The sequence below is a fragment of the Myotis myotis genome, unplaced genomic scaffold, assembly GCF_014108235.1.
Source record: "Myotis myotis isolate mMyoMyo1 unplaced genomic scaffold, mMyoMyo1.p scaffold_m19_p_13, whole genome shotgun sequence".
NCBI lineage: Eukaryota > Metazoa > Chordata > Mammalia > Chiroptera > Vespertilionidae > Myotis > Myotis myotis.
The window spans coordinates 44,228,743-44,251,041 of record NW_023416317.1 but is presented as its reverse complement, the minus strand read 5'-3'; the positions used below and the strand labels follow the sequence as shown (position 1 = coordinate 44,251,041).

General features: G+C 37.7%; 1 protein-coding gene across 11 annotated transcripts in view; it reads right to left on the bottom strand.

The window, feature by feature from the left end:
• The window catches only part of RBMS3 (RNA binding motif single stranded interacting protein 3), a 623,837-nt gene that overhangs the window by 17,758 nt on the left and 583,780 nt on the right, over window positions 1-22,299 (bottom strand). For 6 of the 11 annotated variants that reach the window (XM_036332823.1, XM_036332829.1, XM_036332830.1 and 3 more), the window contains 2 exons: window positions 5,109-5,189; window positions 2,688-2,819 (listed from right to left, as the gene is read on the bottom strand). In XM_036332823.1, the coding sequence (XP_036188716.1) occupies window positions 2,688-2,819; window positions 5,109-5,189 (213 nt within the window). Of the gene's footprint in view, window positions 1-2,687; window positions 2,820-5,108; window positions 5,190-22,299 lie in introns of those variants that run through there. The other 5 variants (XM_036332820.1, XM_036332827.1, XM_036332828.1 and 2 more) reach the window with 1 other exon arrangement.

Sequence of the window (22,299 nt, the reverse complement as noted above, 5' to 3'; positions counted from 1 at the left end):
AGTCATGCTGGTGCAACCCCTCCCTCCAACCTTGAGAAATCTGTACAGTGTCCCAGCGACTCTAAAGTCCATCCCTCTATGATCTCGCGTCCCCCTCAGCAGTAAGTAACGATGGAAGACATGGCCTTCATCCCTATTCCATAAAACACAAAGGCTAGACTATGTTAGGTCTCATCAAACAATTGAATCAATGCCCCCTGCCCTGGGAGACCTTTAGGCCACTTCACAAGGAACAGTCCCTTTCAGTTAGACCACATCCCACTTGCTAAGACCATTATCCTTCCCCTCCAGTCCGGATACTTCTCCGCCTAGAGTCCTTTAAAATCTGACTTCCCATCCCTGGGTGTTGGCACCATTTTGAGGCTCAGCCCATCTGGTTTTCCAGATGACCTAATAAATTCATAATAATTTACCCTTTTCGGTCTCATGCATTCCTCCTTTGGCGACCCTCACAGCAGCACTGTTTAAGAGGAAACTGAGAATATAAACAGGACCTGTGGAAATTTTTTCTCCAGGCTTAAAAAAACGTCCGCAAGGCAATGCAAGTGGTTTTCCCATGTCACGCATTTGGAATGTTCCAGGTGCTTTCATCTCTGTCATGTTGCAGCAGTGAGCACTCCCTGTGGAACATTCTTCTTACCTCCTTGAGGACAAGGGATGGAGACTTCTAGTCTTGACATTTATTATCTGTGGAGAGCTCTGTAAGAATTCGTGGCTCAAGGCACATAATCATGGTGCCACTAGTTTTATGAGGTCAGATTTAGACTTCCTCAAATATTTCCAAGGAATAAGCGTCTGTGAATGGACTCATTATAATTCAATCCCTCATCTTTCTCCACAACCATCCCTCCCCCCATTTTTTCTCATCTGCCTCTCTTAGTGGCATCAATAACTCCACAGTATTGCTTGAGCTTTTAATGTCCCATTCCCTTTTTTTCTTACTTCATTCTACCTCCCAACTCTCCACCATTATTACACTTGCCACCATCCTACTTCAGAACTCTGTTCCCTTTTGTCTGAACCATTGCACTTCACCTGGAAGGACACGCAAAGAAAATTCTGTTTGAGCACCTCAGTATCGCACCTGATATGAGAATCTGGGTCCCATCTGCCTTTTTACACTATTCTGCATCTGGTTCTCAAAGAAATGCTGAGTTTTTCCACTCCGTACCGTGAGCCTTCCTTGAAGACACAGTTTCATTCACCACAACCAAGAAAAATTAAGTGCATTCTTCTATGACTTTCTATTGCATTTTTAAAAAGAGCCCTGTTCATTTTGTTCCTTGCAGTCTATTTTTCTTGTCTATGTGCAGGTCTAAATCCCATACTAGACTGAGGGCACAGGTCCTGTCTCTTAGCATAGTACCGGGCATACGATGCTACCAGTGAAACAGGGTGTGGAGACTCTCACTAGAATCCATGAGAGGCAGAGCACTCGCCTCTCCATCACATCAGACAATGAATAGGTGGGAGGACCCTGAGAAAGAGCATCTGATTGTGAGCTGACACATAGGAGCAGCTAACGCTGATTTAATCAGACAGGGAATGGAGAAGGGGTTCTGGACAATTGCAAGAGGGGGAACGCTGCATCCTGAAATCCATCCTAAAATGCACATCCCTCTCTACTCAGGGTGCATTGGTAACAGAGGCACTGAAATATAAACGAAATTCTGTCATTTCTTCTCCAAAGGTTTTCTAACTCAGCATGAAACCAAGAATAATTACTCGACACAAAGGCTAGATATAAAAATTCTACTGTATCACCTACAATCCCCCCCCCCCCCCGTGGCCTTATCTACAACACTTCAGCATCAGGTCCCCACTCCGGATCTTTGAATCTCTGTTGGTTCTGTCTAGAATGCTTTTTCTCCAAAGCTCTCCAAGATTGGCCTCTAATTATCTTACAGACTAGGTCTATATGAGAGACCGTCCTTGATACAAATCTTAGGTATCTACACAGTCACTTTCTACCACAAGAATCTTTTTAAGCAGTCTGCTTTGAAATTCTGTTTCTTTTTTATTGTTTGCTGATTGACCCATTGATTCTGAGTCTACTCGTAGTAGAAAGTAAACTCAAAGTTGGGGAGCATCTGCTTTGTTCATTGGTTTTTCACTAGCATCTACAATACTCCCTGTCATGCAGTAAGCAATAATTATTGATTGGATAAATTGGAAAATGGAGACCAAACTGCAGGCTCACTACTTAGTTTCATGTATGGAAAAACTATGTATGACAGATTTTTTTAAAAAATGGCTTTAATGTTCCTTTCTGAATTCAAGCCTTTTGGTAGTGAACCTTGGTCATGCTTTGGCCAAAGGGGCAGCAGCAAATAAGTCATAATCAGAATTGAAAAAATGCTGGTCATGCCTGACTGATTTGGCTCAGTGGTTGAGCAGCGACTTGTGAACCAGGAGGTCACCGTTCCATTCCCAGTCAGGGCATATGCCTGCATTGAGGGCTCGATCCCCAATAGGGGGAGTGTAGGAGGCAGTCAAGCAGCTGTTCCCAGATGTTCGGTCAACTATCCACCTGACTCAAACTGCCAACCCACATAATTATGAACTAAATAAATGCGTGTCACTAAGTTTGAGATGGTCTGTATTGCAGCAAAAGCTAATAGGTGCAACATGAGAGAGTAAAGCCCAGATAGTTGATCTTGAGGGAAAAAGCTTAGTACAGCTCGAACTTACTTAGACTGTTGGTAGGAATATGCAGATGCATGTTCGTTGGATGTGTCCACCGCTATCTGTTGCTGCTGACCACTGGTGTCCTGGGATGAAGGTGCCACTGTCTGGGGAGAGGTATCAGCAACAACACCCTAAGGAGGCAAATAAGAACACAAAGTCTTATTGGCTTCAGCAAAGGGCCCTCTTCCAGATGGACTTCAGAGAAGACCCCACTTCTCTTTGGCTGGAGGAAAATTGCACTCAGTTATGAAGCCACAGTAAGTACTCAAAGGAAAACCACGGAGCACATGTGGCTAAGAGCTGAGAAATTCACCTCCATGAGCTCCCAAGGATCCTTGCCATCACGTCCTTGGAGCAGTCAAATGATCAGAAATCATTTTGCTCATACTTACAACTCTTCAACCAGACCTGTATGCAGCCACACTGAATGGTAATTTATTAAAAAATTCATGAAGGATTTCTACAAAAAATTGTATACTCAAGCATTTTATTGGGATAGTGCACTGTACCATGTCTATATGATCTGGCAAAGCAATGGACTCTGACCTGCATAAGCATCTACATTAACGTTTGGAATTCTTTGAAAAGAATACGGTTAAGGAGGTTTCCCTTCAGAAATTTGATTTGTTTTTTGTTTTCCACAATAAGAACTGGAATTCACTTAAAGGTTTCAGATAAAGAGTCAAACAAACATCAAAATTTTGATTTGCTCTTTTCCTCACCTTTTCATTCTCTTGATCCTCACAGATGCCCACAAGAATGAATTTCTGAAGTCGGTCTCTTTAGGGACACATATTGGTTCCCAGAGAGGCATAGGTAGTTTTATTAGGTAATTATTAGGCCTAAAAGGCATCTGTCTGAATATATTCTCATAGTTTCACTTATAACCTTGAACACCTGCAGCAGTATTGAGTTTCAGATGTTCTTGGACAGCTCTCTGCCACAAAAGATCCTTGAGGTCCTCAGAATCTGAAAATTCTCCCTTTATTAATCTTTATCTTCCTAATACTATTTGGTATTGTGTGTGTGTTTTCCTGAACCTTCCACCAGTATTTAGTTGTATGGATATTGGTGAATTTTCAGTGAGTGTTTTTACATAAAAAATGAATTCATGCTTTTCCTTATAAACATAAACTAAAAGCAATATATCAGAGTGTACCTCTATTTTTATTAATGAAAGACTTTTTAAGTCCTAGATTTAACTATAATTATATTGTTTTCCATAAGCCACACTATTGAATGTGTCTCATTATTTTGTAGTCATCAAAATGCTCAAATTCTGTAGATAACCATATATCTTTGGTGTTGAGATAGAGAAATGCAAATATGTAGCAGAGATTTATGTTTAAATGTTCAGGTTCTTAATTTTCTCATGTCCTAGATACTTTTTGACAGCTAACTATAGCAAGGAAAATGTGTTTTAATCACACAGTCTTAAAATTTTGAAAGTCCTATTAAAACCTGTTTAATATTAACTGACACATTCTTTGGGGCCTTACAAGTCTGGGTCTCTGTGAGTTCCTAAATTACATGAAGTGTCCTCTTAAACTTCTGAGTAGCAGCAAACATTTGTCATATACAAAATGTTTAAATGGATTGAAGAAGATGTGGTGTACTTATGTATACAATGGAATATTACTCAGCCGTTAAAAATGAAATATTGCCACCTGTGACAACATGAATGGATCATGAGGGTACCACACAAAGTGAAAAACGTCGGACAAAAAAGGACATAAACCATATGATTTCACTCATATGTGGGATATAAAACAAAAATAAACTCATCAATATAGACAACAGATTGATCGTTAGCTGAGGGGAGGGTGGGGGGGATGGAGGAAGGGCAAGTGGGTCAAATATTTGGTGACAGATGGAAATCAGACTTTTGGTGGTGAGCACCATGTAGTATATACAGATGCTGAATTATAGTGTTGCACCCCTGAAACTTACATAATGTTACCTCCATTTTTTTAAAATGCCAATTCTGATTCAGGAGGTCCAGGTGGTGCATGAGAGTTTGAGTTTGCAGTTTTAAACAAGCTCCCCAGTGATGTCTGTAATGCTGGTCCAGGGACTTCTCTGAGTAACAAGGCACAAGAGTTGCAATATTCCTCCTCCCTATTTATGGGTATTGTGGTTAACATTTGATGGGATAGAGATTTAGTCTCTGATCTTTTCTCTAAATATGAAAATGACACTTCCCTCATACTTTGATAGCAAATTAACTTATTTTATGTGCAAAGGAAAACCTAGGCATAGCCAGGTATGGGCACATATTTTCATATATTGAGCTTGCAATTTCAAATTTCAAAGAAGCACAAAAATCTCACATCAGGATTCCTTGGGCTATAGGGACCACGGCATATGTGGCTGAGATGTATCTCTGTGACCCTCTTTCCATAAGACAGAGACAGACTTACTTCAATAGAAACAGCTGTCGGAGGCACAGGCGTGTACTGGGGAATGTAGGTCCCTTGCATAGGAGCAGCAGCAGTCATATACTAGAGGGAAGCAAAGAAAAATGCAGGTGAACTTGGGATTGCAACCAAAGAGGAAAGTAGACATTACATATGTGGCCCATGGCCAGTGCATGATTAGAGTTACACTCTATTTTGACCAAAAATGAGGCAGTTCCTATCAGCACAGAATAACCTCTCCTTACTGATTCAGTTATTGATGGCAGCCCACCTCCACAGTACCACCCCCATTCCCTCACTCTGTCTTTGTAAACAGTCTATACCAGATCTCAAGTTATTTCACTTTCATATCTAAAATAAACTCCATGAGGGCAGGGATGATGTTCTTTATTTTCTCCATTTTCCTGCTGGCATCTATCACATAGTAGGCTCTCAACAAATTATTTGTTGAATGAATGAATCAGATTGTTAATAATAATTTCTTGTCTAAATAAAAATAATACAGGAATAATGCAAGAAATACTTATGTAGCAACATTGAAAATTGGCAATTGTCATTTTCTTATTTTCACATAACTATTTTATATCTATATATCTATATCTATATATATCTATATCTATATCTAATCTATATCTATATCTATATCTATGTGTATTTATGTATATAAATTGCAGATAATGTTACAGTCTCCTTTGTTCCCTCCCCATCCCTTTCTCTTGTCACTTTCAGGATTTCCTTTTCAACTCGTTGAATTCTCCAAATTTTCTTCGTCCAAATAAACAATGAAACATTCAAATAATTTTTTTTTCACTAAGTTGTAGTATTCAGTAACATATGTATTGGGGATAACATGTATTTTTGCAATGAAGATAGGGAGCCCCAGAAAAATTACAGTGTCATCTAACAGAAAGTACGACCTGTATTCCTATTTCTAATACACATCTCCCTTGCAAATTCAAAGTTCTACTCTTCGACAATGGAATTTTCTATAGAATAAACTTTATTTCTGAGTTCCTAAACTTGATGGGCATCACAAAACTTTAGAATGAGAATCCTCTAATGAAGATAAGATTTCTCAATTCATGCAGGTTAGAGAAATTATGTTTATGAAAAATCACAAGCCTGTGAATATTTATTCTTCTCAATTTGTTGAGTTCAAAAATTAAGGCCATGCATAAATATGCAAAACCTAAATTAGTATGCTTTACGTATCTTGGTACTTTCAGTACCCAAGAGGCAAAGTGATTCTGAATCAAGGGAATATATGAATGGAGACTAGCTCATCGGTTGTTGTTTAATATTTATGGAGAATTATAGCAGCAAAGCAATTCTGGAGTAAATGCATCTTCGTTGTAAAATAAGCACTGTCCTACTGTAACTATTGGTTAAAAAATAGAGACAGCTTTAATGAAACAACTCCAAATCAAACAAACTGTTGTCTGTATTCTTGTTGCTACTAATAACAGCTAAGTGCAATTCACATATGTACGTATTAAACAGCCTTGTCACTTGGACCAAGAGCGATTGTTTGAAAGGCCTGGTGATATTACTCATTTAGCTTTTTAGTTCAATATTATCCGAGCTTTCTGTGCCCTGTCCTCTGTGATAGCATTCATCACTCATCTATTAAAATTGTCCAGACTATTATCTCCTGGAAGGGATGGGCCAAATGTCACTTGTCTCTGCATCTTCTAACACACCGAAAACCTGATTCTTGATAAGTTATTGTTCAAGGCTGAATAAAAGGATACGAGTAGAAAACCTTCCACTTCCAATTACAAATCTTGCATGCCTCTTAGCCATTGATCATTCTGAGCTTTTTATATTAATGCCACCAACCCTGTCAGGTTTATATAACATTTTAAGAAATACCTTCTCCAACTCATTGTCCTTGTATCCTTAAGCAGATAATAAGTATTCAGGTATTTGATTGCTGTCCATTTTTAAAATAAGTATAGAACTCTGGAGTCACATTTCAGCAAATACTTCACATCTAGAACCCTGTGGCAGGTGTTTTCATTAGCAACAAAACCGCTTTAGAGAGTACATCGGGGAATAATTATAGTCCCCTGACTATTTCAGACAGGTGGTTTGACTGTGTTATATAGGTTTTAAATATCCTTTGATTCAGTTTTCCCTACAATGTATTTTTTATAGAATGCTAGGCTCAAGTGAGAAAAAAGCTCTATGTTCCAATGCACTTCAGTAATGCTGTGCACGATATTCTTTTCTTTGATACTGACATGTAATAAAACACTTTTGAGAAATAATTATTTTACAAAAGCCTAGTTAAAGTTGATTAAGCCAGCATTTCTAAAACTTTTTTTGTAACACCTAATAATTTTTAGAACTAGTGCTCTAAAAAACATACTTTGTAAAATGTTTCTTTAATTTAATCTCAAAAATCCTAGATTTATAGCAAGTAGAAATATATATATATATATATATATATATATATATATATATATATATATATCAACTATGAATTTATCTAAGCACAGAGTTGATACTGTTGTGGTTCATGTTCTACCCTTAGGTCATGATTTTCTAAGAGTTAAAATATACTAGTAAAAGGACAATCCACTATGGAGCTGGTTATTTTCTTTTAAAAAAAAGTTTTTTTTAAAAATTGATTTCAGATAAAGGGAGGGAGAGGGAGAGAGAGAGACATAAACATCAATGATGAGAGAGAGAATCATAGATTGGTTGCCTCCTGCATGTGCCTCCATGGGGAATTGAACCGTGACCTCTTGGTTCAGGGGTCAATGCGAAACCACTGCGCCACACCAGCTGGGCCAAGTTAGTTATTTTCTCTCCCAGGGTTAGTAATTACAACTTTGCAACTGGGCCTAAGAAGTGTATCCTTTGCGTAAGACGATGCCATCACTGGCACCCATCTGCAGGACAGGACTTCGATCTGTCTCTGCTCCACTGTCTGCATCTCTAAGGAGGTGGTTCTGTGAACTAGATTTAGGAACATGATCTGAGGCTATAGAAAGCAATCTTCACTAGTTCACAGGAGAATCCACCCCATTTCTTAAGACCTCTCATGCCAAACTAGAGTTCCTAGGCTGTGTAGTTAATGGAAAGGATACTCTGTAATTCTTAGCTAAGCTTCTTCAAATGATTCTGAGTTATTCCAAACTCTGTGTTTTATTCAGTAAAACAGAATCAGCAAATCTTCACACCTCCCATGACATTCAGTGACGTGGGAACATGACCTAACTGAACTGCTTAAGGTGTAAGTTCATACTCGCCTTCTGTTTAGAACAACGCTGTATGCCAGGCAGGATGGTTCACCCATATTACACACTGAGAAACAGAGACCTACATATGATGGGAATAAACGCCAGTTCTTCTGACCTGTGATTTAGCACTTTTCAATCCACTACATTATCTTTGAAGTTAAGTAAATAAGGTCTTAAGAGGCTACTTTTGATCATTACTATGTACTATAGATACTGGTTGTTTTTTTTAACTAATGGAGTGTAATAACTAGTTCTGGATAAAAAATAGAATAATATGCCTATGATTAACATTTTTATTGTTTAATTTCCAGACATTTTTAAATTTTTTTTTAAAATATATTTTATTGATTTTTTACAGAGAGGAAGGGAGAGAGACAGAGAGTTAGAAACATCGATGAGAGAGAAACACCGATAAGCTGCCTCCTGCACATCTCCTACTGGGGAGGTGCCCGCAACCCAGGTACATGCCCTTGACCGGAATCGAACCTTGGACCTTTCAGTCTGCAGGCCGACGCTCTATCCACTGAGCCAAACCGGTTTCGGTGACATTTTTAAATTTTACTTTATACTCAGAGCACCTGATTTTCTTCTAGGAGGGCTACCGTATATGTTTAAGTGTTACTTAACTTGCTTTTATGCTACTATTCTAAAGAGAACCAGTAGAGATTTTATAGTATAAACTAGAGGCCCAGTGCATGAAATTTGTGCACTCGGGGTGGGGGTTCCCTCAGCCCAAATTGTGAGAGGGCGCAGGCCAGGCTGAGGGACCCAACCTGTGCACAATTGGGGCCGAGGAATGACCACGGGAGGGCTCCAGGGCATGTCCAGCCCTTCTTGCTCAGTCCCGATCAGCTGGACCCCAGCAGCAAGCTAACCTATCGGTCGGAGCATCTGCCCCCTGATGGTCAGGGCATGTCATAGTGACTGGTAAACTGGTCGATTGTCTGCTCCCTGGTGGTCAATGCACATCATAGCAATTGGTCAACCGGTCTCCCACTGGTGGTCAGTGCATCTCATAGCGAGTGGTTGAGCAGCCTTAGCATATCATTAGCATATTATGCTTTGATTGGTTGAATGGACAACTGGACACTTAGCATATTAGGCTTTTATTATATAGGAGTAGAGGCCCCTTGCATAAAATTCACGTATGGGGGGTGGTGCCTCAGCCAGGCCTGTACCCTCTCACAATCTGGGACTGCTGGCTCCTAACGGCTTGCCTCCCTGCCTGCCTGATCACTCCTAACCACTCTGCCTGCCTGCCCCATGCACCTAACCACTTGCCTGCCTGCCTCATCGCCCCTAACTGCTCGCCTGCCTACCTGATTGTCCCTAACTGCCTCTGCCTCAGCCCCTGCCACGGCGGCTTCATCCAGAAGGACATCCAGAATGACGTCCAGAAGGTTGTTCAGCTGTCTGGTCTAATTAGCATATTTCACTTTTATTATTTTAGATGAGGTCAGTTCAGTTCAATATGCCCTGTGTGTGTGTGTGTTTGTGTGTTTGTGTGTGTGTGTGTGTGTGTGTGTGTTTTAATGGGAAAAAACCAATAACCCTACTTTCGGGTTGCTTTTTTCCCCCCCTTTGGTCATGAGTAACTAAGACAGGGCTTGAGAACGTTGTTTGAAAATTAGGAACAGACACTTATTTCAAACAAGTCGATGCTATGGAGTTTTATACCCTGTAAAACTATTATCTCTGGATAAACTTGTACAACAAACTCTTCTGTAGTAGATATATATTTCCTAGAGTAAAGCCTCAAGAAGTGGCAGCATTATAAATTTAGGAGCAACTGCTTACAGGACATGGTTATAGCTATATGCAAGATCAATTCTCAGCTTTACGTAATTGGTGACAAATAACCCTGCATTTTCTTTGCAAGCACAGAGCTTGTTAAGAGATAAAGTGCAGACAGACCTAATAATCCAGGATGCACAAAAAATTGCTTAGATCTGGGTGCTTCAAAGGTGGCTTTCATTTTATCTGGCTCGCAAGTGACACAGGACCAAGAGGAGGACCTGTGACATAAAAAAATCTGTCCCTTTCACTTGATGAATCCCTTTGGATTACTTATTAAAACTGTAACAAGAATGGATGCGCATCTTTGAAACTAATTTCTTTTATGGGTATTTCTCAAAAGCTAGAAAAAATCTGCCATAATTCTTTCATAAGTGAAAATTATTTTGTATTTATAGTTATTGACCAATGAGTAGGGTCTATATTCATATGAAAATTAATTTTTCTTGATATGACTGATGGGAACATTAAAATGAAGTATAGATAAAATGAACAAGTTCATACAATATTTCCCTGTAGTGTGCAGCACAAAGTTTGGCATGATTTGATAAATTGTATTTTTTGGTAAACAGTTTGATGATTTTTACATATTCTGAAAGCAACAGATTTTCACATCAATGTGGGAGACCTGGATAGCCGCTTTCAAACCCACAGAATAAATTCCAGACTCCATCACTTGCTCCAAGAAGTCTAGACACTGCATCACCAAGATATTTACACAAAGAGAAGGAAAAAAATGGTGAAACTGGAGAGGAGTTGTGTTTTTGCCTGTTTAAGTTACAACAAACTGTTTCTGTTACTGGGGAACCATTGATTATTTCCAAGAAAACAAAGAAAGAAAACTTAAATTTTCAGTTTTGGATTTACTTTCTTTCCCCCCACCAAAACAAATAAAAAATGTCTGAGATGTTTCTTGTGAGGAAACATATTTTGATTATTTGTAAAGCAAAGGAGTGGCCCCCACATTTCAATTTTTGGAATTTCCTAAAATACTTGATCAAACTTGCTCATTTGGAATCATCATTACACTGTTTAGATTGTAAATTAGTGCTTCAGACCTTGCTATAAAATCAATAAATCCGCTTAACAAATTTCAGCAAGGAACGCTTTCCAGGCTCTATCAAACCCAGAAAGTCAATGCGAACGATACAGGAAAGTCATAAATGCGCCTCAGAAAGGAAGCTGAGAGGATAAAGCAGCAATTGTGGTTGGTGATGCTAACAGCGTGCAGAGTGAATTACTTTTAAGGTCTTCTACTTTCTTCTAATAAAGGAAAGTTGAGGATGTAGGCAACAACCTGAGTTATGATTCATCAGGGATGGGTGAAGGGCTGAGGGAGAGGCACCGTGTTCCTTGGGTAGAGGTATCCTGCAGTTTGGATGGCATATTTTTTGAATTTGTAGAATTGTATAATTTTAATTGGGAAGCAGGACTTGACTTAGAGATTGAAAATTTCTATCATTTTGCAGGTTTGCTTAGGGTTAACTCGTATAGCTGCCAGAGTAGAATTCTTAAAATGCCACTCAATGAACTAATGAGAGGCTATCCACAGAGAGGAGGCTATGTAAGGCTGGATTCCTACCTGGACCTGTACTGCTCATTTCCTTCTATATCCTTTCTAAGTCTGTCAATGACGTGATGGAAAAGGAAGTGGGATCTCCATCCAGAATAGTAATGGTGTAGGCTTTCATAATGTTTCATGTTAGCATTAATTTATAAAGTAGGCTACTTACTCTCTAAGATGCCAGTATGGAAATAACAAAGTAGTCTGTTGTAACAGCAGTAACTATCCCTGAAGAGTAGGTGGAAGTGAATACAGATAGGAGCATGTACCTCACACACTAGAAGTAAAAACACTCGAAGAGAGGAAAAGGATAGAAATGGGAGCCCAGCATTATTGGTAGCCTGTATTATCCCACCCATTTTCCCAGAATCGTATTGAGCATAACCCACAGAGAGATGTGTTGTTAAATTATTAAACAAAAAATACAGACTGTTGTATTTTGGGGGCGGGGCCATTTGTGGGTGGCATACAGCAGAGTAACAAGAATGACTCTTGGAGGTTGTTCTTAGCTTGAAATTCACAAACCTCATCTGTAAGCAGCAGCCATGATCACAGGCTAGCGAGGCCTTCAATTTTGTAGAAAAAGTAATTTTCATGAATGTTTTTTTGGGGATAAAACAACAAAGCCCATTAAGTTCGAGCACGTTCACAGATCATTGTGGTAGGAGTGAAAATAAAAGATAATACTATGGAAATACAGCTGATTAAGAAACTATGTTTTAAAATTTGAACTAGAAACAACTCTATGTACACACTATGAATTAGCTCCTTCCCCTCCTCAAATTTTTTGTGATAGGTAACATAAAACCTAGAGAAAGATGGGACAGAAGAGAGATCCAGTAAACTACAAAGGCAACTCAGGAAATAAAAATAAATCAGATAAAAACTGAAAATGAATTGTACATCAGATTTCAGAATGGAGGGGAAACTGAAAACATATGTACAATGGAGTAGTGGAAATGAAAGTCTAATTGACTTAAACAGAGAATGGGAAGTGAGAAAGTAAAAAAGATAATAGGATATTATGAACAACTTTATGCCTATAAATTTGACAACTTATATTAAATAGACAAATTTTTTGAATAGCACAATTTAGCAGAAGTGACACAAAAAATAGGAAATTTGAGTAGCTCTTTGTACTAAAGAAATTGAATTAATAATCCAAAACCTTCCCACAATAAAATCTTCAGCTGATTTTTGCAAACATTTAAGAAATAAGTAATAACCAGTCCTATATAAATTCTTCCAGAAAATAACATAAAGGAACATTTCCCTACTCATTTCATGAAGCTAGCATGCTCCTTATACCAAAAACTGACAGGGACATTACTAAAAGGAAAAACTACAGCTCAATATATCTCATAAACATTTGATATTTGAAAATAAGTCAACATAATTCACCACATTGATAGAATAAAGAAGAAAATTATATGATCATTTCAAAAGATTCAGAAATATCTTTGATAAGATCTAATGCCTGGATATGAGAACATGTCTAGGTACATGAAGAATAAATGGAAATTAGGAATAAAAGGTTATATACCAAACACACACAGCTAACATCATAATTAATGGTGACATACTGAACACTTTTTGTTTGAATTTTGGAATGAGATAAAGATGTCCAGTATCATCTGTCCTAACTTTGTTTTAGTGTTTTTAGATAGTATAATAAGTTAAGAAAAAAAAAGGCATATAGATGAAGAAACTAACACAGATGACATGACTAATGTATAGACATTCCAAATACATTTTAAAAAATTGTTTGAATTAATAAGGACATTTAGCAAGACTGTTGGATGTGTCAATAAAAATTTATATTTGTATATATCAGCAACAATTAAAAATGAAATTTAAAATACTGTGTCTATAGCATAAAAAATATTAAATACCTAGAAATGATTTTGAGAAAAGGCATGAAAACTTTCATACTGAAGATGAAAAATTTTGCAAAATATTGAGGGAACTTGAGGCAATTGTACAATGGACCTCTCTATATTATTTCTTAAAACTATATGTGAATCTACAATTACTTCAATAGAAATTTCAATAAATACAAAACAATCATAAAAAATCTATATATAGTCACTCAAACACTTTTCAAAAGAGTATCTAAAATTCAAAGGGCTAATATGCATATGAATATAGACCCTACTCATTGGTCATTAGGGTGATATAAGTTATCAATATGATGATATAATACACATTCCTACCAGGAGGGCAAAAAATGGACAATATCAAGTGTTTGAGATGATATAGACAAGAAGCACTTTCAGATGTTCCTAGAAGGAGTTTAACTTCGGGCATCACTCTGTAAAACTGTACAGCAGTAACAAAGAAGCTGAACATTTACAGAACCTATCACCAAGCAATCCCACTCCTAGATATGTGAATGGCAAAAATCCTTTCAAATACACACCCAAGAGATATGTAAGAAACATTTAGAGCAGCATATTTAGAATTGCTCCAAGTTGAAAATAACCTAAATGTCAATCCACAGTATAATGAATGAGTTCTGATGTATTTGTATTGTATAATAATCCTTTATAATAAAAGGCTAATATAAAAATTGACCAAACTGCAGAAATGGTTGCTATGATGTGCACTGACCACCAGAGGGCAGACACTCAACGCAGGAGCTGCCCCCTGGTGGTCAGTGCGCTCCCACAGGGGGAGCGCTACCCAGCCAGAAGCAGAGCTCATGGCTGGTGAGCGCAGCGGTGGTGGTGGGAGCCTTGGTGGCAGTGCTAAGGACCCCTTGGGGGATGTCCCAGACTGCGAGAGGGCACAGGCTGGGCTGAGGGACGCCCCCACCCCCGGGGCACGAATGTTGTGCACTGGGCCTCTAGTATAAACAATAAAAAAACCTCCACAAATATGGTGAATCTTACAGATATAATGCTGCACTTTTTAGAAAAAGTTGACATAAAAGTCTTCCTACTGTATGCTTCTATTTATTTAAAGTTTAGAAACAATCAAAACAAATCTATGCTTTAGAAGTCAGGGTTATGGTTGCTGTAGAGAATGAAAGTGTTAGGCACCAGAGAGGCCTCTGTGAGAAGAGGACCTTTGATATCTTGATGTAGGTGGTAGAGACCTGAGGGGTGGATACTCTGTAAAATGTATTGAGTTGTAAACATGAACTGTGCACTCTTCTGAACATATGGTATACTTCTATAAGAAGTGCATAGAAGGAGGTGGTAGTCAGAGCAGCATGTCTGAAATTGAACTAGAGCTTGAAATTCAGACTTGGAGTTAATACAGTGGTTGCTAATGACAAATTCTAGGATAGAGAAAAAAAATCACCAGAAGTGAGGAGCTCAGAAACAAAGAGAAGAAGATGCTGTGTTGTAAAATTCCAATAATAAACATATATTCTTAATTCACTTATAAACAGCATGATAAAATTTTATTGAGCTCTTATTATGTGTCAAATATTAAGTAAGCACATACTATGGTGTTAAAACATGGATTGGGGAATATGAGCTGATACGGCCCAGAAGGAACACATTTTGTTGCTAACCCTCTTTGTGTCCAGGAGGATTCATTTCTCCTTTCTGATCATACTTATAAAGCTATTTAATTTTTATGCACTATTAACTATTGCCAATCTTACATTCACCACAGCACCCAGAAACTGAGTAGATAATTAAATCCAAGTTCATCTTTTTGTATTATTACTACTTTCTTATGGTAGTCTTCCCGTTTTGTGTTTGAATTTCCTGCCTTCCTGGTTGTTTCTTAACATTTTCTAGTATTTTTGCATATTAGCATGGTTATTAATGGTAAAAAAGTTAAAAGTCTCTGTAACGTGGTGACCTCTTCAAATGAGAGAGGTTACTGGGGTCACATCAACATTTATTGGAATCAGTCTTTAAATTTGAAAGCATCAAGAAGAAATCACTTTAACAAATGACTGACTTATTATCTAGATAGTTTTTACATAAATTTATATGAACACAGCCCAAGGACTAATGTCCTCAGCCTCTTCAGGCTCATTTAACCTTTTCTCTAGGAGACCAAGTTTGCTTCTTTATTTTGAAAATAAAAGAACTGAAGGAATTTGTCAAAAAGACAGACAAATGAACTAAGAAGTCCCCAATATTCCTGGAAACTTTGTTGTTTTCAATTTAAGTCTGTGCCTAACGCATTAAATTGGGCTTAGGTTAAAATGCTTTGGCCACAGTAAAAGGGAACTCATCCAGGCTGCCACCCACAGTAAATTCCACCTCCACACAAAAAATTTCCTCTCAACCATTTTGCCCACATACCATGAACGCCAATCATCCCAGTGGGGTAGAGGAGACAATAAAAGAGAAAACATTGAGGGTGTTCTTAAAATGTAGTTTGAAAGAGGTCATCAAACATATTCTTAATTAGTGTGTTTGTTTATTAGTCAAGAGACTTTTACTGAAAAAACTTGATCTACTAAACAAGTTAGAATATTCCTGTTAGACACTGATCCCAAATGGGTGGGGAGCACTTGAAGGTGAGTGGGGAGGAAGAAGGAAGAAGAAAGAAAGATGAAATGATATTCTAAATAAGTAGGAAAGAATAGAAAGCAACAACCAATTTGAAACTGCAAAAATGGGACATAAATCTATTTGAGAAAAATACTTCTAAGAACTGCCTAATGAGGGGGGAAATATTTAAATGGTACCATACTCTGTGAGCATATAAACTTTGGCAATACAAAACCATAATGACGCAGTTTCTGTGGGGAGACAGATACCATCCTTGCCTCCAAAGATATATATGAACCGTTGAAAGTAAAAAGAGCTAAAGGCAAAAATATTAAAAAAAAAAAAGACTAGAAGGAAATAGACTTTCTGGTGCAAGAATTCAGATTCCACTCTTTGCCACAAGAATTATGGAATAGTTTGTTTGATACCACCTATCAAACAATGCAGAGACAAAGGATGTAATCTTGGGGTAAATTTCAACTCCCACTGAGTTCTTAGAATCATCCTGACCTACATCTGCCTGTACATAGTCAAGAGACCACCCTTTGTCATTTCCTTTTTCGGTGCCTTTTTCTGCTTTTATTGTGTTCTAACCTCTTTCTACCCACATACAACACATGTCCAAAAGCTGTCTCTCCAACTATGTCCAAATGCCAAATTCCTTCAGGAAGCCTTGCTTTGGTCCTTGATTTGGAAGTGATAACTTTCTTCTATGACCTTCAGCAGCTCTTCATCTGTATCTGTGCTGTAGGTAAACTGTGAAAGCTCCTACAGGGACCATGTCTGATTCATCATGGTTGGCACTTAGTGTGCTTTTGTTGAACGAACATACAAATGAATGAATGAATAATTAAGCACTCTGGATGAAAACTCAAGCTGCATAATTCACAGGAACTACAGTTGTTCAGGGAAGAGGACAGGAGTCCTAATCTTTTGTTTGTCTTGTTACCTGTGAAGGTTAATTTCATGTGTCAGTTGACTGGGCTAAGGATGCCCAGACTGCTGGTAAAAATATTATTTCTGAGTATGTCTTTGAGGGTTTTCTCCTGAAGAAATTAGCATTTGAATTGGTAGGCTGAGTAAAGAAGGAGTGGGCAGCATCCAATCTACTGAGGGCTTGAATTCAACAAAAAATGAAGAGTGAATTCTCTCTCTCTTCTTGAGCTGGGATGCCCATTTTCTCCTGCCCTCAGACATCTTAGCTCCTAGTTCTCAGGAGTTCAGAGCCCAGGAGTTACATCGCTTGTTCCCCAATTCTGAGGCCTCGAACTGGGTGCTACACCATCGGCTGCCCTGGTTGTCAGACCTTCATGGGTCTCCTGGCACTTCAGCTTGCAGACAGTAGATGGTGGGACTTCTCAGCCTCCATAATTGCATGCACTAATTCCTACAATAAATCTCCTCTCATATGTATGTATGTATCCACCCATCCTACTGGTTCTGTTTCTCTGAAGAACACTAACTAACACAGTGGTTCTCAACCTTCCTAATGCTGCAACCCTTTAATACAGTTCATGTTGTGGTGATCCCCAATTTCATTGTTACAAATTGAACATAATTAAAGCATAGTGATTAATCACAAAATAATATGTAATTATATATGTGTTTTCCGATGGTCTTAGGCGTCCCCTGTGAAAGGGTCGTTCGACCCCTAAGGGGGTCGCGACCCACAGGTTGAGAACCGCTGAACTAACACCATGTCTATGCTATACATAAAGTAGTGAACAAAATATAAACACTTCAGTGGTTTAGTGTTTATTTGGAAGCACATTATGGCATAAAATAAAGCTAATAAGAATTACTATTGAGGGAAGAGATGAGACTTTCTTAGACTCTCCAAAATTCTTTGATAGAAAATGCCTGATATTTGTGAAGACTCCTGATTATTGCCTTCAAATATTTGGAACCGTAAGTTAGTTAGAAAGATCATAAGTTAATTCAGGAATTCAAACTACAAGAACCACTTCAGGCTTGGGTAAGAACATCTTACCTGTATTAAGCAAGAATTTGGCAAATGAATGGAACCATTTTGCAAGGAGAACATCAGAAACTCAAGGAGAATAGGTTAGCTAAAAAATAAGGTGTTGTTGTTGTTTTTTTTTAATTGCATAATTAGGGCTGGGGTAAAGGAAATAAAATTAAGAAGTGTACCCTGAACCAGAAAAAAAATCCTATATTCTACACGTATTTGAGAAGAAATTGGATCTAGTAGATCCAAAACAATTTACAATTTTTTTAAAAAAAACTAACTGTATCAGGAATAAAAGGAGGCAAGACAGCAAATGAAGAAGTAGGATTTTCATGACAGGAAAAGAATATTGTCATTGTTAAAGGCTATGGAGTGCTTGTCGAGAAGGTGAGGCTGACTGCCAGAATCATTTAATTTATAGGTTGGGGAATCAAGAAACAGAAGGAATTCACACCCGATATCCTTCCTTTTCTCTGAGAAAATGGTGGCAACTTCACTCTACATGAGTATTGCTGCAGTATTGTGATACTATGGTATTCCTGAGGCAGGAGTTAGAGTTAATGACATAATGCCCTGTTGAATGTTCAGGTTGGCAAGGAGATCAACAGATAATAGCAAAAAGAAGGGAGGAGATAGCATCCTGGAGCACTGTGATTATTAAAAGAGGAAGGACTATGCACAGTTTTAGAAGAGGCAGTGGGAATATGGAAGACTGATAACACCTTTTCCAGCTCCATTGCTCACAGGAATAAGTGAAGTCTGTTTTCGAGAGGGTGGTTGAGGAAGGACATATTTTTAAGACAAACCAGATCTTAGGTAGGACATGAAGGAGAAGGAACATTTTGCACAGAGCATAAGAATGTAGAGGACTTTATCTTTGGGTTTTAAAAAGTCCTTTCAGAAGGACACAAAGGAAAAGATACCATGGGAGGTTAGATACCGTGTGAGAAAAGATACCATGGGCGATCCATTGGGCAAGCAGTATGGTGAGCCTTGAGAATAAAGCAATGAAGGGAGAAGCCCCAAATAGACTGAATTAGGATGGTGATTCAGGAGATGAGGATAGCAGGCCTGTTAGCATCATCTCCAAGTTCCAGCCAGGCCAGCTGAGACCTAAGATGGTTTCATAGCCTGATAGAGAAATGCCTGTCAGTAATGCTACAACTATTAGTTGTTGGGTCTGAAAACATTCTTTCTTCTTTTCCCCCATCTGCTCATTATTAGAGGCCATTTACTCTTGAGAGTTGGAAGAAAGACTTTACATTTTAATTCAAGCTCTATCTAAACCTAAGCAGCTGTTTCCTCTGTGGAAAGGCTCCAAATGAATAAATCTTGAAAAAGTACTCATTACAAATCACCTTTGGTACTATTATTCTTGACTGGCTAGTGCTTTCACAATTAGTGGACAGGGAGAAGAGACACCTACTAATAATTTTCCTTATTGTTGGCATTGCTCAGAAAAGATTTATCTGAAAGTTATCCAAACCTTCCATCCATCAAATAGCCTAGTGGCAAACTGAACTTGTCTTCTTCTAGTTTGTTTCCTATTCTTTGTTTTTACTGTTATTTCTATTTTTGGGTACATTGATTATTCTTAAGACATTAACATGCTTTGAGATATTAACATGTTAACTCAGTGGTTTTGGTGATTTTTAATTTAACGGATAAATACACTCATCCATGCATTCTGTTTGCTTTATTTTCTGGCTTCTAGATGCTTGACAATAAACTGATTTGGGGATGACTCAGAGAATGTCACATTAGTTTGAAGAGCATTTAAAAAATAAATTAGACTAATGCCATGCTTCAAATTTAATGAATTAATGATGAAGATAATGATGTTTATGATAAATATTCATGTATTCTGGAGCAAAAAAGAAAATAAAAAATGGGAACCTCATTTTAATGAAAGGGTTGTTGATACACATTGCAAAAGGATTTCTCAATTTGCACTGGTATAGGATTACACAAGTATCAGTGAATTCCTGTCTCTCCCCCCCCCCCCCCCCATATAACCATTACCTATTAATGGGGTTTTAGAAGTAATTTTTTATTTAAGATTTTCAAGGTGACATGAGTGAAATAAAATTAAAGTCTGTAAAATAGTAACATCACCCAATAAAACTAGAAAAATGTCTACATTGATTATTTTAGCATGATGATTAAAAAACTTTGAGTTTTTACCTATAAACCTCACTTTCCTTATTGTAAACTGGAATCACACATTCATACTTGAAAGATTTGTTTTTTTTGAGAAATGTTAGTGAAGTTCTTAACATAGGACTGGGTACATATTAAGAATCTAAAAGATGGGAATACCATTATTGTTGGTTTTATTATTACTACTATTATTATGATAAAACAAAAGCTTAATCTGAATAGTTATGCAGGATCAGAAATCAGCATAGGCAGGAAATGCTCATTTACTTTATCTTGAAAATTACACTGATGATACTTGGGGTGAACAGTAGGATACTAAAGGCATGGGAGACAGACACTTAACCTACATGAAGAGATCATTATAAATGGGAGAAATGGGAGGAGCTTGTGTTTGTGAGAAGGAGTGGGAAAGAGGAAACAAAGTTCAGAGCTAAAGGAAAGGGGAGGAGAGAGGTGCCTGTGGGTGAGATGAGCCTGAACAGATGGAAGGGACAGGCTGGTGAAATCCCACTGTGGGGAAGCCGCCAAAGGGCATTTTAAGCTCAGAGATGCATCTTTATATTCAATTGACATTGTTTAAATTTCATTATGTTTCCATCACTGAACACACCTCAAATCTTTAAAAATTTTATTCTGTGCAAAATTTTTATGGGAAAACTGGAAAGGGGATAAATTTCATGTCTGAATCAAAGCACTATGGACTAGAGAGAGCAGACAGAAGTGATTATAATGCTCTCAAAAACTTAAATACATACTGCAGAAAGCCCTGGATTTCAAAAGAGTATGAAATTGGGGGTTCGAGCCAATCTTATCTAATTTCAAAATATTGGGGGATCCAATGATCTGGGTTACATTTTTAAACAAATAAAGTAAAATTGGATACAATAAATCCAAAAGGGCTGGAAAGTTACACCAAATCTTATTAATTACCATCCCCTGGAAAAATAAAGGCTTTGATCATCGAGAGAAGCATGTTAGTAGTAGTTCCAAAAGGAAATAAAACTAATAGATACAAAACATAAACAACAGGACCAGAAGTGCACTTCTTGGGTAGTGGTGGAGAGGAATTAAGGTAGCCAAAGTCAAATAGAAAGCAAAAATCAATACAGATATTGCTCTACTCTTAATTTTTATCTCCTGATTTTCCTTGGTCTGGTTTCCCTAATCATCTGTCCGTGACTTTTTTTATCCTAGAATATTTTAGTTTCTTTTTAGGGTGTGGACACACTCATTCACTAACTCCCAGGCTACTACGGACACTCTTTTCCTAGAACATTGACCAGATATTTTTCTAGAGTTTTGATCCTGTTTTTATCTTTCTTTTGACCAAAGAAATTGTTTTTCTCATCTATTATTCAAAAATATTTGTGGGAGGCAACCACGTTTAAGATGCCATGAGTCTTAGAGAGGTGGATAGAAACCAATCTCCTCCTTAATGAATTTCATGTACACTTACAGAAAATAAAAATATAAGTTTGAATTTCTTTCAAAATATATTTAATTCTTATCTAAAGGATATCTAAAATAAGAGAAATTTTAAAAGAGGAATTAGTGACTAAACTGTGACTCAAGATCAAAAATAAAATCCAATCAAAGGTTATAATAAGTGTAGATTCTTGAGAGGAGTATATAAAGAATAATGACAAGAAGGCAAGTGCAATAAATGTTATTTTCTTTTTTTAAAATATATTTTTATTGATTTCAGAGAGAAAGGGAGAGGAAGAAAGAGATGGAAACATCAATGATGAGAAGGAATCATTGATTGGCTACCTCCTGCACGCCCCCTACTGGGGATCGAGCCCACAACCCGGGCATATGCCCTTGATCGGAATCGAACCCAGGACCCTTCAGTCCGCAGGCCAACGCTCTATGCACTGAGCCAAACTGGCTAGGGCATAAACTTTTTTTTTTTTTTCTTACTCACTCAGGGTTCATTCCTCCTTCTCTGTGTTAACCCGTATTTCCTCTGGGAATTCTTACGCACCTCTTTCCCAAT